Source organism: Stenella coeruleoalba (genome assembly GCF_951394435.1).
Source record: "Stenella coeruleoalba genome assembly, chromosome: 6".
NCBI lineage: Eukaryota > Metazoa > Chordata > Mammalia > Artiodactyla > Delphinidae > Stenella > Stenella coeruleoalba.
The window spans coordinates 76,462,262-76,480,587 of NC_137151.1; the positions used below are offsets into that span (position 1 = coordinate 76,462,262).

General features: G+C 38.4%; 1 protein-coding gene across 11 annotated transcripts in view; it reads left to right on the forward strand.

The window, feature by feature from the left end:
• Positions 1 to 18,326, forward strand: part of ITGA4 (integrin subunit alpha 4) — a 463,364-nt gene that overhangs the window by 383,591 nt on the left and 61,447 nt on the right. For 8 of the 11 annotated variants that reach the window (XR_013828687.1, XM_079924112.1, XM_079924113.1 and 5 more), the window contains 2 exons: positions 16,981 to 17,087; positions 17,184 to 17,313. Coding sequence is in view for 10 of the 11 variants with exons in the window: in XM_079924110.1 (XP_079780236.1) it covers positions 16,981 to 17,087; positions 17,184 to 17,313 (237 nt within the window). In the remaining variant the exon portion in view is untranslated. The remainder of the gene's footprint in view (positions 1 to 16,980; positions 17,088 to 17,183; positions 17,314 to 18,326) is intronic. The other 3 variants (XM_079924117.1, XM_079924118.1, XM_079924119.1) reach the window with 1 other exon arrangement.

Sequence of the window (18,326 nt, forward strand, 5' to 3'; positions counted from 1 at the left end):
TGATCTATCCTGGAGAATGTTCCATGAGCACTTGAGAAAAATGTGTATTCTGTTGTTTTTGGATGGAATGTCCTATAAATATCAATTAAGTCCATCTTGTTTAGTGTATCATTTAAAGCTTGTTTTTCCTTATTTATTTTCATTTTGGATGATCTGTCCATTGGTGAAAGTGGGGTGTTTAAGTCCCCTACTATGAATGTGTTACTGTCGATTTCCCCTTTTATGGCTGTTAGTATTTGCCTTCTGTATTGAGGTGCTCCTATGTTGGGTGCATAAATATTTACAATTGTTATATCTTCTTCTTAGATCGATCCCTTGATCATTATGTAGTTTCCTTCTTTGTTTCTTGTAATAGTCTTTATTTTAAAGTCTATTTTGTCTGATATGAGAATTGCTCCTCCAGCTTTCTTTTGGTTTCCATTTGCATGGAGTATCTGCATGGAGTATCTTTTTCTATCCCCTCACTTTCAGTCTGTATGTGTCTCTAGGTCTAAAGTGGGTCTCTTGTAGACAGCATATATATGGGTCTTGTTTTTGTATCCATTCAGCCAGTCTGTGTCTTTTCTGGAAGCATTTAATCCATTTACATTTAAGGTAGTTATCAATATGTATGTTCCTATTTCCATTTTCTTAATTGTTTTGGGTTTGTTATTGTAGGTCTTTACCTTCTCTTGTGTTTCTTGCCTAGAGAAGATCCTTTAGCATTTGTTGTAAAGCTGGCTTGGTGGTGCTGAACTCTCTCAGCTTTTGCTTGTATGTAAAGGTTTTAATTTCTCCATCAAATCTGAATGAGATCCTTGCTGTGTAGAGTAATCTTCGTTGTAGGTTTTTCTCCTTCATCACTTTGAAGATGTCCTGCCAGTCCCTTCTGGCTTGCAGAGTTTCTGCTGAAAGATCAGGTGTTAACCTTATGGGGATTCCCTTGTGTGTTATTTGTTGTTTTTCCCTTGCTGCTTTTAATATGTTTTCTTTGTATTCAATTTTTGACAGTTTGATTAATATGTGTCTTGGCGTGTTTCTTTTTGGATTTATCCTGTATGGGACTCTCTGTGCTTCCTGGACTTGATTAACTATTTCCTTTCCCATATTAGGGAAGTTTTCAACTATAATCTCTTCAAATATTTTCTCAGTCCCTTTCTTTTTCTCTTCTTCTGCTGGGACCCCTATAATTCGAATGTTGGTGCGTTTAATGTTGTCCCAGAGGTCTCTGAGACTGTCCTTAGTTCCTTTCGTTCTTTTTTCTTTATTCTGCTCTGCAGTAGTTATTTCCACTATTTTATCTTCCAGGTCACTTATCCGTTCTTCTGCCTCAGTTATTCTGCTATTGATCCCATCTAGAGTATTTTTAATTTCATTTATTGTGTTGTTCATCGTTGTTTGTTTCTTCTTTAGTTCTTCTAGGTCCTTGTTAAATGTTTCTTGCATTTTGTCCATTCTGTTTCCAAGATTTTGGATCATGTTTACTATCATTATTCTGAATTCTTTTTCTGGTAGACTGCCTATTTCCTCTTCATTTGTTAGGTCTGGTGGGTTTTTATCTTGCTCCTTCAACTGCTGTTTTTCTGTCTTCTCATTTTGCTTATCTTACTGTGTTTGGGGTCTCCTTTTTGCAGACTGCAGGTTCGTAGTTCCCGTTGTTTTTGGTGTCTGTCCCCAGTGGCTAAGGTTGGTTCAGTGGGTTGTGTAGGCTTCCTGGTGGAGGGGACTAGTGCCTGTGTTCTGGTGGATGAGGCTGGATCTTGTCTTTCTGGTGGGCAGGTCCACGTCTGGTGGTGTGTTTTGGGGTGTATGTGACCTTATTATGATTTTAGGCAGCCTCTCTGCTAATGGGTGGGGTTGTGTTCCTGTGTTGCTAGTTGTTTGGCATAGGGTGTCCAGCACTGTATCTTGCTGGTCGTTGAGTGAAGCTGGGTGTTGGTGTTGAGATGGAGATCTCAGGGAGATTTTCGCCGTTTGATATTACGTGGAGCTGGGAGGTCTCTTGTGGACCAGTGTCCTGAAGTTGGCTCTCCCACGTCAGAGGCACAGCACTGACTCCTGGCTGCAGCACCAAGAGCCTTTCATCCACACAGCTGCTAGTGTTGGAGGGTATTCTGCAGAAGCTGGGGGTGGCTGTGTCTCACCTTCTGAAGAAGGGGTCTCTGTTCTCCTTCATGTGAAATCTGGCAGTGTTTCCGTGACCAATTTTGTCTCAATTTGGAAAACAATTCTAGAGGTTAGAAGTCCAAAATCAAGGTTTCAGCAGAGCTGGTTTCTTCTGAGGTCTCCCTCCTTGACTTGTAGATAAATGGCTGTCTTTTCCCTGTGTCTTCACATAGACTTCCATCTGTTTCCAAAAAATCTTATAATAACTAAAGATTCAGCTATGACTGCCATGTCATAAAATGTTTTCTTTCATTCATGGCCTAATTTGCTATCAAAGAGATGAAGTTGAAAGAGCTCTTAAAATGGTGCCAATCTCCTATACAATTCAAAGTGCTATCTACATGGACTAGTCTTTAGGTCTCAGAATTTCAGATCAAAGTTTGATTCAGGTAGACTCCTTCCCTCAGAAGAGGAATCAATACCCTTCCCCCCTACCTCCTAACCCCTCTTCCCTGCAGTGGCTAATGTTGTCCCATACTATGGTATATTCACTGTAGTCATAATCAGAAGTGAGCAGCAAATGCCTGTTTATCTAGAATGTTCAGGGTATGAGATGTTGAGAATCAGATACCCCTTTTAGTGAAGTGAATTGACTGTAGAAGAGGTGCATTTCTTCCTGTGTGCAAACAGGCTTCTTCCACCTTCCTGCCCGCCTAAGAAGGGTCTCTCCCCTCACTTCCTTGGTACTGCTCTCTGTGAACCAGAGGAAAGTAGTCTCGCCATCAGGCGGGTCTGAATCCAAACTTGTTCATGAAGACTCCGTGTCTGAGGAGGCCATAGTGATTTCCACAGGTTCAGTTGCTTTTCCACTCAGGTGCTTTGCATCCTTGCTAAGTTTTTTAAAAGGAAACTTTGATCACAGGTGGTTGCTAAATTAAGGCATCACAAATAATGACTTCATTAATGTATTTATCCATGGATTTCCAGTATTTGAACAATTAGAACATAATAAAATACATAAATGGCTATAAAATTATACTAAAAAGATTACCTTTATTTGGTCATTCAAAAGGCGTACTAGATCTTTCATTATTTTGAAGTTGCCACTAGTAGCATTATACATGCGTGTTTGGGCATGCACACGTGCGCACACACGTGCCTGCGCACACACACACATGTCTGGGTAATAGAGGCTAAAATTATACAATTACACTGTACAGTACAGGAGCCACTAACCACATGTGGCTATTGAGCACATGAAATGTGGCTAGTTTGTAGTGAGAAGTACTATAGGGCAAATTACGTTCTGGATTTTGAAGACTTAGTACCAAAAAAAAATACATAGACACACACATACGTATACATAAAATCTCTTAATTTTTTAGATATGGATCACATGTTGAAATAAATATTTTGAAACTAATATTGATTACATTTTTAAATGAAAACATTTTGGATGTATTAGGTTAAAGAAAATATATTGTTAACATCAATTTTACCTATTCCTTTTTAATGTGACTACTGTAAAATTATTTCATATGTGACTTGTATTAGGGTTCTGTCGGACAGCGCTGTTCTAGAGAAACATAACTTCCCTATGTAAAATAACACTAACTTTTTAGCAGGTGCTTTCCCAGTGTCTATGCATAAAATGATTGGAATTTTCACTTTTCTAGACCAATGTTGTATAGTTACTCGACCTTTAAGCTCTCTCCTTGTACCTCTTTTTCTTACTAGAAAGAACAGTGGTTTATTAAGTTAGTCATCATTATTCCCCTTCAGATTTCTTCCTGGAAATTATATTGCCTTAGCCAGCCTTCTGGTTTATATTACGTAACCTACTTGGAGGAGGTTAAGTTAATTAGCGTTTGTGTCATTAAACTAATGATTACCTCACTCACTTCTGCCTGATTTGCAGGAATTATTAGCTTAACAATAAAAGGCAAACCTCTCACTGTTGAAACTTCAAATATGTCCTTGATAACTTTCCTTTTCTTTCTTATTTGTGATACTCTTTAAATTGTAGCTTATGAAGATGATGTTGATACAGACTGGTCATTTTGAAAAATCACCCCTGAACAGAGGTTGTTATGCTAATTACGCACAAAATTAAGACAGAGAGCTTCATGAATAAACCATCATATTACAAGAATTGTTTCCTTATTTCCAGCAATTTCCCAAACTCCATCTCTAAAAGAATGGTTTCCACCTAATTTAAGAGATGAGATTTTCTAAAATGTATTTTATTTTTTGCCTAAAGTTTACTTGACCACTGGGTGATATTTCTAATGACTAAAAAACCTCTCTCTTTGGCAGTAGTTCTTGGGCCAGATATGGTAATCCATTGTGCTTGTAGGTCATTTATTGAGGGATGTCAAAGGGCGAGAACCTGGGCATACAAAAGAAACATGGCCCTTGCCCCGAGGGGTTTACAGTCTATAGGTTAGGTTATTATAAGAAAGTATGGTGAGAAGATCTAATCTGTTTAGGAGATTGAGGTGATGTCTTCCTAAGGAATTGATGTTCTAGTGGAAAACTGCAAACAACAACAACAACAAAAAAAAATCAAGAGTTAGCCAGAGGAAGAGGTTATGGGAAAGGGTGCCAGACAGAGCAAACAGTGTATATGAAGACCCTGAGGTCTCTGAGAGGGCAGCATCTTTGGACTGAAAGAAAAATGCATACAGTTGAACTGTGGAGTGTGAAGTGGTGATAGGTTGGAGAAGTAAGCAGGGATTATTTGTGTTACAACTTGGTAAGCTCTCTGGAAACTGAAGAAGCCCTGGCTGTCAGCATGCTCGTGTGTGGTTTCACACTCTTCCTCGGGGTGTGCACAATGCAGTGGAGGCTGGTGCTGGGTGTTGGGCTGGGGGTAGCAGATGCTCAGTTGGAGGTGTTGGCTTCAGGTGGGCGTTGTGGTGCCGAGCAACAGAAGGCACACCCTGACGCAGGCCCACAAAAACTTACAGGGGCCCCAGCTGTCCTTGTGCTCCCTCATGGCTGCACACTTTCCCCTGGGCGTGTGCACTGCAGTGAAGCTTGGTGGTGGGCAGAGGGCTGGTGGCATGCAGATGCACAGCTGTAGGGCCGAACCCTGAGGCCGGGCGCAATGGTGGGGTCAGCCACAAGGGTCTAGGCTGGTGTCTTGCACTTGGGCTTTGGTGGGTACAGGGAGGGGCTCAAGTGGCTGACTTCTTATACTAGGGTAGGCACAGAGGCCTGGGATGACCGGTGGTTTCTGGGCTTTTCAGTGAGAAAAAAAGGGAGTCGGGAGGAACCCAGGCATCAGTTAACACTAATACCTGTGGGGCAAAAGCTGGCAAGATCTGCAGGGGGTCCACAGTGGCTGTACTGGCCTTTGGCTTAGTGCTGAAATCTGCTATTTTCCTGCAGAGCAGGTCTCCGTGAACTGGACTTTGTAATTATTAAACGAGAGAGATGAAAAAGGAGGTTTCAAAATGTTACCCAAGGTTCTGACTTGGGCTGTTGGCTAGATGATGGTGCTATGTCCTGTGAGATGTAAAAGTAAATATCTGGAAATCAGTTGGATGTATGGGTCTGGAGGGCAGGTGTGGTCTAGAGGGCAGTTCAGAGTTGAAGGTAATTGGCATAGAGATGGTAATCAAAACCATGGAGATTAATGAGTTTAACCTGGGAACTCTCTAGGCTGAATAGATCATCAGGCCCAGAAGAGATCCCAGAGGCTTCCTACAACTTGAGAGGCGGCTAGAACAGTGTTGGTCAACTCTGGCCGCAACCTAGGTTCTCCTGCAGAGGTTTAAGAATACCAGTGCTGGTGGCCTCCTCCTAAACTAATAAAATCTCTGGGGGTGGGTCTGGGGTAGGATGTTGTGATTCATAATAAGAATATATTGATATATTTGGTTTTCACCCTCATTTCTGGCACAGAGGTCCTAAAACCCTTGGAGTTTTCTAGAGTGATAAATATATCTTGTTACGTCAGTGAGATGACTTTAGGACCTAAGGATGTGGCTGGTTGCCAGTGGAACCAACCATATGATTAGATAGTTGGAACTTTCATTCCTATCCCCCTGACCTCCAGCAAGAGAAGAGGGGCTGGAGGTTGAACCAGTTGCCAATGGTCAGTGGTTTAATCAATCATGCCTATGTAATGAAACCTCCATAAAACCCCAGAAGGACAGGGTCGGTGAACACGTGGAGATTTAGGACTAGTGGTGCATTCAGAGAGGACCTGGAAGCGCTCGCTCCCTGCAAGTTCCTCATGCCTTGCCTTATGTGTCTCTTCCATCCAGCTGTTCCTGAGTTACTTCCTTTTATAATAAACTGGTAATCTAGTAAGTAAAATGCTTCTTTGAGTTCTGTGAGCCACTCTAGCAAATTATTCAAACCAAAGGAAACTTCAATAGCTGGTGGACTTGAGATTGGTATCTGAAGTTTGTGCATGTGGGGGGAGCAGGGGTATGGGAGGAAAGCAGTCTTTTTAAATTTTTCATCTATTTTAATCAGCTATTAAACAGATACACCCAGTGTATTTTTACCTTTCAGGTTTCTTTTAAAAGTTCTATTACCCATTAAGGAAGTTTTGTGTTAATTTATTAAAGTTGCCTAAATTTCCTAATACTATAGAAGATAGTCACAAATTACTAAATGATAGTAAGCTATTTTTTGGTGTTGCTCAGTAATGCACTGTATTTATTTTTCTCTTTGTACCTTTTGACTCCCTTCACCATTTTTCCCTCCCCACCCCCGCCTCTAGCAACTACATATCTGTTCTCTCTCTCTCTGTGAGCTTGTTTTTTTTCCTTTTTTTTGGATTCCACATATAAGAGAGATCATACAGTATTTGTCTTTCTCTATCTGACTTATTTCACTTAGCATAATGTCATCGGTGTTCAGTCATGTTGTTGCAAATGACGAGATTACATTCTTTTTTTGGCTGAATAATATCCCATTGCATATATGTACCACAATTTCTTCATCTACTCATCCTTCAGTGGACATTTAGGTTGTTTCCCATCTTGGCTATTATAAATAATACTGCAATAAATATGGGGGGTACCTAATATTTTTTGAGTTAGTATTTTCATTTTCTTCTGATAAATACCCAGAAGTGGAATTGTTGGATCATATGGTAGTTCTATCTTTTATTTTTTGAGGAACCTCCATACTGTTTCCATAGTGACTGTACCAATTTACATTCCCACCAACAATACATATCCTTTTTCTCCACATCCTCACTAACGTTTGTTATCTCTTGTCTTTTTGATAATAGCCATTTTGATAGGTGTGAGGTAATAGCTCATTGTGGTTTTGATTTGCATTTCCCTGATTAGTGATGTCGAGCATGTTTTTATGTACCTCTGGTCCATCTGTATGTCTTCTTTGGAAAAATGTCTATTCAGGTCTTCCACTCAGATTGTTTGCTTGTTTTGCTATTGAGTTATATGAATTCTTGATATATTTTGGATATTAGCCCCTTATCAGATATATAATTTGCAAATATTTTTTCTCATTCAGTATGTTGCCTTTTCTGTACAGAAGTTTTTTAGTATAATGTAGTCCCACTTATTTATTTTTGCTTTTGTTGCTTTTGCTTTTGGTGTCAGATTTAAAAAATCATCACTAAGACCTATGTCAAGGAGCATGTAGGACTGAACCCTTAACCTGTGGGATCTGACATTATTTACAGGTTAGATAGTGTTACAATGGAGTTGAATTGCAGGACACCCACCTGGTATCAGAGAATTGCTTGTTGATGGTGTGGAAAAACTTCACACACACACACACACACACGTTGGAATTGGGTGCAGAACCCTTAGTAGTGCATCAGGAGTTTCCAAAGGTCCCCAGATGATTCCAATATTCATCCATGGTTGAAAACCATTGGAGAAGAAAAAAGAGCCTGAAAAATAGATTGAGAAGGAAAAGCCAAAGAGGTAGCTAGGAAATCAGGTCAGTGTGGCACTATGGAAGTAGAGGAATGAGAGATTCTATAAAGAGGTGAGTGGTTGGCAGTATCAAAAGTTGCCAAGAGGTCAAGCTAGGTAAGAACTTAGGAGGTTTCGTTGGATTTAGAGAAAATTGGTTCATTAGTAACCTTGGTAAGACCAGTTTTAGTGGTGATACCAGACTTTAGAGGGTTGAGAAGTGAGGAGTGCGAAAATATTGGTGGCAGATGTCAACTCTTTTAACTGGGTTCTTCCTTTATTAAATAAATTTTATCAATTACTTATGCTGGTACTGGGAATAGAAAGATGGCTAAGATGGCTAAAGCCCTGAAAGAACTCAGTGACAGGAGAAACAGGGAAACAGATAATTACTTACAAGAAAACGTAACATGCATAATGATAGAGACACACAGTGGGGAGAAGGAAGTGTTTGGATGACGAGAGAAGTTTTCCTGGAAGAGTAATTGAGCCAGTTCTGACCAGTTTTGATGAGCATGTAGTAAAATCTCAATGAATGTGAAATGGATGGGTGCATTTCTCAGATATGGGTGGGATCCTCTGGGGCTTGCTGTATATTTCAATATTGTTCCAAGAAGTCTAGGCCAGCCTTGGGTTCCAGACTCTGCCTACTCTACCAGGCAATCTAAAGAATACACACTCCTGAGATAGCAAGCTCGGAACTGACTGTCTTTCAAAGAAGGGGATTTTAATTATAGGAAGAGCTGGAGATATCAAATTAAATATGGAAGTGGACTTGCAAGTGACAGAACTGGGCTCAGTAATGCAGTGTGTTGGTTCTGATGCTCTCAGTTTATCCCCAAGAATCTATTTTTAATGATTTGAAATCTTTTTCATATAATTTATATGAAATACTGTAATTCTCAATGAATATGTTCAGAAGTAGTAAGAGTATAGATTTAGTTATCAAATCTCTTTTGCAGGAAATATTTTGTGAAGTGGATTAGACATGTCCTTTTAAAATGATACCCTTTGTAGAAGTCTCTTGTCAATATCTACCCTCTGTGAAATCTTTCTAGGTCTACCTCGCCCCAGTGCTATTCTCTGTTTTCTTGTGACCATTTTCTAGTACTTATTAGAATATCATTATTTTGTCTGCAAATCATTGTCTCTGCAACATATTATCCCACAGTTTAAACTTTGAATGAAAAGATGTCCTCTGTTATCGGTAACCCCTCATCTCAGTCTGATCCTACATTGATTGGTACAGAATGATGCCATGGACTCTCTGACTGATTTTTACTTTTCTCACTTTTTTTGGCGGTACGCGGGCCTCTCACTGTTGTGGCCTCTCCCGTTGCGGAGCACAGGCTCCGGACGCACAGGCTCAGCGGCCATGGCTCACGGGCCCAGCCACGCCGCGGCATGTGGGATCTTCCCGGACCAGGGCACGAACCCGTGTCCCCTGCATCGGCAGGCGGACTCTCAACCACTGCGCCACCAGGGAAGCCCTCACATATTTTTAAACCTTGTTATTAGCCTGACCTCCTCCTCCATCCTACCCTGTGAATTCCAAAACCAGGCTCAGAACTTCAGTATTGACCACTGAGCATTAAATGAGGGCAGGTTTCCCTGGAGTTTTTTTTCTGTTTACATTTTTGCCTTATTCTTGTTTCAAAGACACTCAAAATGGTATCTATATATGAGTGATACTTTTTCAAATGAATGCTTCAGTCTAAGAGATTAGTTGAAAACCATGGAAGTACAGAATTTTCTTTATTTTCTAATATTGGAAGTTAATGTTATATAATAAGTTATTATAGAAATAGAATTAGAATAAGATTATTAATAATGGTGATACTTGGATTCATTTCCTGATTAACAGTGAAAAATACTAATAGCAAATCATTGTAAAGTGGTGTACGGTGGTGGATGACAGTACGGGTTTGAATCCTTCCTTCCCCCCTTACAAGTAGTGTGACTTTGGGCAAGATGCTTAGTCTCCCTTTGTTTCAGCTTCTCCATCTGTGAAATTGGGATAATGATAATAATACCTGCCTCATAGGGATATAGCGAAAATTAAATGACTTAATATACATGTTTACATGTATTAAAAGTGTGCCTGGCACATACAAAGCATATAATGTGTTATTTATTATATAAATAATTCTATAATTATTGTAAGAAAACATTCCTTCTTTAAATTATGCACAGCAAATATATCCGTTGCTGTACATTTTTCTGCTGTACTTAGTAAAAATACTTGTACAGGTTTTCTGTAGGAATTTAAAGAAGTTTGGCCCTAAGGCACCTGGAGGAAACCCCGATCTTAGGTTCAAGCTCACCAGCAGGATGGTTTTCTAGGGTTCTGAAGCCTAGTGATGTCTCAGGATCAACTCAGATTCATAAAATTGCAACCATCAAGCTTGCCTCTACTGCCAGAACTTGTTCACTTCTGTGTGGAACTCTCTTCCTAAATACAACACAGTAAAATAAATATGGTTATTAAATAAAAAATGTAATTAAGATAAAATGAAATAGAGGACTTAAATAGCTGGCTTTTTCAGGCCTGTGATTATAGGAGTTGTTTCTCACATAAATTGAGCGTGATTATCAGCCATTATCAGATTTTTATTAGGAAGTCGTAGAATATGAGACTTAAACATATTTTTCCAGAAAAAAAATACTTCAAGAATGGTTTCTAATTTTGATGTTTAATTTGATATTTTGACTCTCGTTTGCCCCTAGATGACTTGGAGGAAATGGTCTTGGAAGTTTAGTACTTTCATGTCCCATATCTCCTGTAAAACTTGGGTATTTCACTTTTCATTACTCCAAGTTATTGTTACTGCTGTTAAATTCATGAACATCACTGTTACCTTTCAGAAACATCTCCACCACGTTTTATTAGATGTGTGGGAAAAGTACACAGTTTAATATAATAAAAATAATATAATGAATCTAATAGTAATTAGTGTCTGATAAGAAACAAAAACAAGCGGCCATTTGGCTTAAAGAGCTGAAGGAAGGCTGCTGATCCAACCTCACAACGTTGTGAGCTCCCTCTGCTGGTGTGTCCACATCAACGCAATGTGGGTACCCTGGGGAGCAGAAGCATTTACATTTAATGAACACCTACTAGGTGCCAGGCAGTCTTGTATGCACAGACACAAATTTTCTGTAATTTTTATAACCCTCCAGTGGTAGGCCTTGTAATCTGGTCATCTTTGAATTGGTTCGTTTGCTTTTAATCCCATATGTTTTTTCTATATTCTGAATCTTGGTAAATGAAGGAATTGTATGATCATTTTCCCTCGGTAATTATCGCTTCTACAAATAAAGATATCTTGCATGAATGAACAAAGAATCTTTATAGAACATAGACTAGAACAAGGGTCATTTATTTTTCAGGATTATTTAAGAAAAATTTCTAGTGGAAGAGTTTGAAAATACAGGACTCATCTTTCAATGGAATAGAGCTTCACGTTAAAAAAAGAAAAAGTAATTGGTGGAAGTAAGGTCTTTCACTATTTTTCTGAAACTTGAAAATTATGTCACATCTTTTGAAAGATCAGATAAATGCATGTGTTCTCTTAGTAGCCAAAAGGCCAGTCTGAGAGCCCCAATCAAATGTCTGAACTGATGAAGCCACAGCCCAGTGACACAAGCAGATAAACCAAACTTGTCATTGCATCCAGAAGTCCCAGGCTCCCCTACCCACAAAGTGTGTCACTCAAGCTGTCAAAAGGTTACAGAAAGAAGACCTTTGAGTCTGGTCTTTCCCCTTGGTCCTTCCTCAGTGTAAATGCCAAAATATTGAGAACTGATCTCAGTTGAGGAAAAGGTCAGGGTAAGATAGGGACCAAGTAAGTAACATTTTTTGTGAACACTAGAAAGTTGACTGTATAGTCTGTGGGCAGACTTGTGATATTTTACACATTTTCATCTGAAAAAAAAGGTTTAGAAAGTAAAATTTATCCAGATAATTCATATGTCTGAAATATGTGTACAGTTCTATTGTATATACTCCAGATTAGTGGAAAGTAACTACTTTTAGATCTTCAATTTCTAAAAGCTTTTGATTTCCTTTTTTTAAAAATTCTTTTCCATTATGGTTTATTACAAGATATTGAATATAATTCCCTGTGCTATACAGTAGGACCTTGTTGTTTATTTTATATGTAGTAGTTTGTATCTGCTGATCCCAAACTCCTAATTTATCCCTCCCCACCCTTTCCCCTTTGGTAACCGTGAGTTTGTTTTCTGTGTCTGTGAGTCTGTTTCTGTTTGGTAAAAAGTTCATTTATATCATATTTTAGATTCCACATATAAGTGATATCATATGATATTTGTCTTTCTCTGTCTGGCTTACTTTACTTAGTATATTAATCTCTAGGTCCATCCATATTGCTGCAAATGGCAGTATTTCATTCTAAAAGGTTTTGGGTTTTGATTCTAATCTTTTCTGTTTACCAGCCCCATGGATTTGGGCAAATCACTTTACTTCTTTAAGATTCTATTTCCTCACCTGTAAAATGGGATCGATAACACTGTCCTCTGTTGCTACTCTGAGAAATAAAAAGTTAATGTGTATGGTAAGGGCTCGCTGACATTGATATGCCACAAATATGTTAGGGAGGAGGATATATCCCATGACATATGTGCAGCTTAATCGTATCTTTAGCTTAATCCTTAAAATAATAATGTCAGCATCAGCTAATGTTTTCTTGCTTTCTCTGCCAGGCTCTAGCCCGAGCCCTTCACATATACCTCATTTAGTCCCCAAATCCTTGCAGAACCCCTCTGAGACAGGCACTTCCTGGAGGCCCAGCTAATTCTCAGTCCTACATCATCCTACTCACATATCGCACTTTGTAAAGATCTTCAAACCTGCAAACGCTTGTTTTCCTTCAGACCATCTGTCACTGTCTTAAAACTTAAGGGACTAATATTTTGGAAGTAGGAGAGAATAGTAGAGAAGGAAGAAGACCTTTCCAAAGCTTAGATCCCTGAGAGTTTGGTGAAAATTTTGTAGTAGTATCCTCTACTAGAGGATTTTGTGGTGGTATAAGGGGTTTCAGAATTCCCTCCCTCAGCAAATATTTTGTTCCTGCCTACTGCATGTAAGGCCCTGTTCTGTGCTGTGGGAATGCCACAGTCAACAAAATAGTCAGTCTGCCCCCATGGAGATGACAATCAAGAGCAAATATCTAGTCTTCCATATTCTCTGTCACATTTTGGCACTTGGAAAAATGGCACTAAAACAGATGATGTGAATAAGAGCAAAAAAGACAAAAGGGGGGAGTGGTAAAGAATGTACCTAATTGGCTTTGTACTAACATCCTTTGTATCCATCTATCAAAATTACTGCTTATTCACATTTATGTACTCATGTATACACTGAAACAAAGTCAATAAGTGGAAATAAAAACTGAATAGTAAGCATACATTTTTGTATTTTCTTTCCCAAATGAAAATCGAAAGAGGAAAAAAAAGAAAGGGAAAGATGGGCTTAATTTTTAGAATAAGGGTTATGGTTTTTATGTGCTTTATATTTTTAACGTCTACTGGGAAAATGCATTCAACTGCACTAAGAATTAGTCATTCTAGTTACATAAAAGCATGGAAAATTATCACATGTTAATTTCTGCTGACCTCTTTTATGTTAAACCATGTAAAGTACTTTTTTCAATTATGAAGCTGATTTGATTTTCTGAGTTTAGATCAGTAATGTATGAGCTGAATTGAAAACCAGATTATAAATCATTTCAGCATGACATTTGGATAAAATATAATCTGCGTTTATTTATGGTGTTCTGTCAGGGAAATTCATGAGAATTAGCTTTCTCATGACAGTTCTAATGATCATCATTTCTGACCAAATCAGAAATACTGTATTTCCACATGAAGAAAATTGGCTTAATATTTGATATCCTATTCCAATATTTAGGTGAAACCAAGGAGGGCAAAAAGGTATTACTGCTATTTTCTAAATGGAGTAGTTCCTTTCACATGTAACACAGGAAATGACATAACCATGTACATTGCAGAGCAGTTGCTCACAAGCCCAGCTGCACACTACTGTTACTGGGGAGCTGTTTGAAAAATTCTGATGTCTGTGTCTCAACCCAGGCACATCAAATCGGAGCCTCTGGGAGTGGGACCAGGTGTCAGTATTTGTTCCAAACGTTCCCCCCCCCACCACCATCACCCCAGGTGATCCTCATGTCCAGTCAGGGCTGAGAACCACGAGAAAAGGCGTGGCCTCCGGAGCAAGGAAGTTAAGGCAAAGCTCTGGAGGGGCCCTGAGCATAAGTTGGTGATGTGAAGGGCTGACCTCTCTGCCAAGATTCTGCAGGCATTACAGAAGTAAAGGTGAAAAGTTGCTAGAAATGAAGACCCAGGTCAGTAGTGGGGATTTATAGGCTGTTCTTTGAACTGATATTGTCTTGTAACCAGTGCTGAAAGTACCTCAGGATTCTCTTTGCTGTTGGGTGCTACTCTGTGGCAGAAGCAGTATTAGGAAGTGGAAAGAAGAAACCTGTATAAGCGTGAGTCTGTATGTCTGTCCACTTACTAGAGTTATCTAAGTGTGTGACTCTAAGTGTGAGAATCTGAGCAGTGATGACATTGTGATGTCACCTGGTGAGGCTAAAACTAAAACAGAAAGGATGCAATGGGGAATAATCTGTGGACACAGAAAACAGTTTTATAACACAAGAGTTTCTCTAGTTTTCATTTTAAAATCTACAAATAAGAGAGCTCAGCTAAGAAACAGATGACAATTCACAATTTTTGTGCATAAGAACTTTTGGGCCATTTTCTTCAGCAATTTACATGGTATTTTTTAGTTCTAAACTATTGTATGTTTACTACGTACATACTATTATATGTTTTTAAACATTGGGGTGGCATCTCTAGGACACTAAATTTGTTCCTAAATATTGGCCGTAATCTTAATGAAACTGTCCATTAAATATACCACATTTTAACAGAGATAATGTGTTATTTGTGAACTCTGTCCTCTCCTGTCCTTAATTTTCCTCCTGCACAATTGCTTAGTTAACTGAGTGTTGACTGTAATTTGAGGAAGACTTTGGTATTTTCAGAGAAGATACTTTGTTGAAGTATCTATTGGGATAAATAATAACTTCAGCTTCAGGCAGACGAATCTACCATTTATCATCTATTTTTGACATTAGTAAAAAAAAAAAGCAACGGACAATTTTAGCAAAAAGTCAAACTGAAATTTGCATCACAATGAAAATTTAAATTTATTTGTCATTCTTTCACTTTCTTTCAATTACGTTGGTAACAACTTTCTATGTTAGACCTTACCCATTCAGTAGTACAACATAATTGTCTTTCCCTCTCCCTTATTCCTTCCTTTCTTTATTAACTTGAATATAGAAACCTTATGCTTCCACCTGGACCATCCTTGATCAAGGTTTGGGCTGCAGCAATATCCCCTTCCCATTCCAAGTAGACATTGCTAATCAACCCCAGCATTCTTTTTCCAGACAGATCCTTAGTCGTATTTCTCTGTCTCATGCCCTTGGCGGGCACTACCAATAGGTGGGAGTTGACATTACTATTCTCCAAGAAAATTGGCCAAAAAAAGACTATCCATATACCATGGTAACAATGTTCCAGATCATGAGAATCACCTGGGGTAATCAGGGCCTCACCTGGACCAACTAAATCAATCTCCAGAGACGGGGCTAGGAAACTTTCTTCAGTTTAGCTGTGTTGAAGGGTTGGTTTGTCCTGAACAACATTTTAAGAGAACCAACAAATGTTCATAAAATGTATGCACAAATATCTTTCCACACTCCTTAAAATCTCTCTTACCCAGGAGACTTAACTGCAAATAATTTCACTTTCTAATACTAACCTCATCTATGAAAGTATTCTGAGTTTGCCCAGGAAGCATTATCTAGGGGTCAAGGTTATAAGTGCTTGATGATTTAGAGCGTGGTCCCTATCAATGTATGAAAACTTGGTACCAAAATTAAGTTAAAAAAAAAAGTTCCATGTCCCTATCCAGTCAAATTGATGCAAATGTTTTTATCTGCCTTTGTAACGGAACTGTCATGTGGCAATTGAAGTGGGTGGAAATAGCAAAAGGAATCTTAATATACTGCATCTTATTCTCCCCCAAAATCACTTACTTGAAATCACATTTAATACAGGATCCCAGCTACAAAGCAAATAAGTCACTTTAACAAAAAGAAAAATTACTGGGCTGATCACTTTTTCTTGCACAGTTTAGAAGTATTGCCCGTGTGTAATATTTTACTTTTGGCTTTCTGGTTATTCATGCCTTTGTGAAAGTGCCTACTGACGTTGTTTCTTTGCTAAAATAATCCAGCTTTTCAAAGTCTTTTTTTCTTTGTTGAGAATGTCACAAACCACTAAATGTAAACCATAGGGCAGTTTGTTTTAAATACTGGCATTATTAGTATGCTAATTATACACAGCTGCTTTCCACATGCTCCATCATCACCTCCAGCTTCAACAAATTGTGACTTAAATGCTGAGGACCATATTGTAGTCCTTCTATTCTTAATGTCTCAGAACAAGAAACGTTTAAAAAAAGTGCTCTGGAAATGTTGCCTACATTGCTAGATAAATGATCAAAACAAAGATGACATTCTTTGCCAAGTATTACACAATGCAGTTGGACTTGCAGAGCCAATGTTGTTTTAAACTGGTTTCCCCTCTCTTAGTCATGTTGGTTAGCTATCTCCTATATCAAGGCCATCTCTTCCTGGTGTTAGCAGTCAGAGGGCATTTCTACAAACAAAAATCACCTGTGAGAGAACAATTATGTTGGCACAGATTAACTGACGGTTACCCCAACAATGTGCACCAAGCAGGGAAAGGGGGCATTCCACAGAGGGCTGAAGGAAAAAACACTGGGGATAAGCATGTGTGTTTGTTTGCTCTTGTAGAATAATATTGTTTTCAAGATAACTGATGATAAAATTATTTTCAAATGCTGTAGGTAGCCCTAATGGAGAACCTTGTGGAAAGACTTGTTTGGAAGAAAGAGACAATCAATGGTTGGGGGTCACGCTTTCCAGACAGCCAGGAGAAAATGGCTCCATCGTGGTAGGTTATTGAAATTAGTCCACTGATCACATCGTGAAATCAGATACCCTGGGTGTGACTTTCACATCATATGGTCTACTTTTATGTTTTATTCAGACTTGTGGGCATAGATGGAAAAATATATTTTACATAAAGAATGAAAATAAGCTCCCCACGGGTGTTTGCTATGGAATGCCCTCTGATTTACGAACAGAGCTGAGTAAAAGAATAGCTCCATGCTATCAAGGTAAGGCATGGTTTTGATATTAACTGAATCAAGAGAAATAAGTGAATGCCTTTAAAAATTTTTCTTCAATTTTCAATTTGGGCTGTTTGGTTTGGGGTGGGAGGATCTTTGAAATAGCTCTGTTTCCTTTAACTACTCAGAGTATTATTTCCTTTTTTATCCACTTGCGGTTGTTTTAATTTTCAAAAATGTACTGTGTTTTTAGGACTAGGAATTCTACAATTTAATTTGAATAATTTTAGCATCTAGTTGAGCATTACCACTTTAGCATTAAGTATATTTTCTATTCAGTATAAGGGAGTCTAATGCCCAGCAAGTGCAGGACACTTCAAATCATGAAATAGATTGAAAAATACGATCAGAAGCAAGAAAATTGTTTAAGTTTCTTGCTTTACCTTTAGCTTCCAACAAGGTTTAGAAAGATCCAAAGTATAAATGTAAGCAGATCTTTCCCACTCACTGTCTTTTTTATTTCCCCAAATTTACTTGTTTTCCTTGACATTGCAAGGGATTGGTATCTTAAGTTTGAAAGGTCTTTCCCATAAAAATTTTAGGTCATGGTTAGTGCATGCAGAGCTAGGACATAAACTGAAATGAGCAAAGTTAGAGGTAAATGTCCACAGAGTATTGAAAAAATGATACCTGCAACAGAACTAAAATTCTGAAAATGTGTCTTTGGAAAGGATAAAATATATATGAATGCCAAGTTCCAGTTTTTCTAACCAAAATGATTATCCCAGTGTCCAAAGGAAATTTCTATTACTTGACAAAACTTGGAGCAAGTATGCAAATTGAGTTGGTTTTATTAATATTGGAGTCTTTCCTCCCTGGAATTTGATATAATAGAAAAGATTATATCGTCTGTATTCCTAATTTGCCTTTGAATGCCAAGAAGATAAAAGGTGAATTTTAACTTCTCAATTGCAGTAAAACTTACTCTAGCTATTATCCTCTTTTTCGTAATAGTTTTATGCTTTACACTTCAAAACATTTCACAGTAGAGGCCTCTCTCC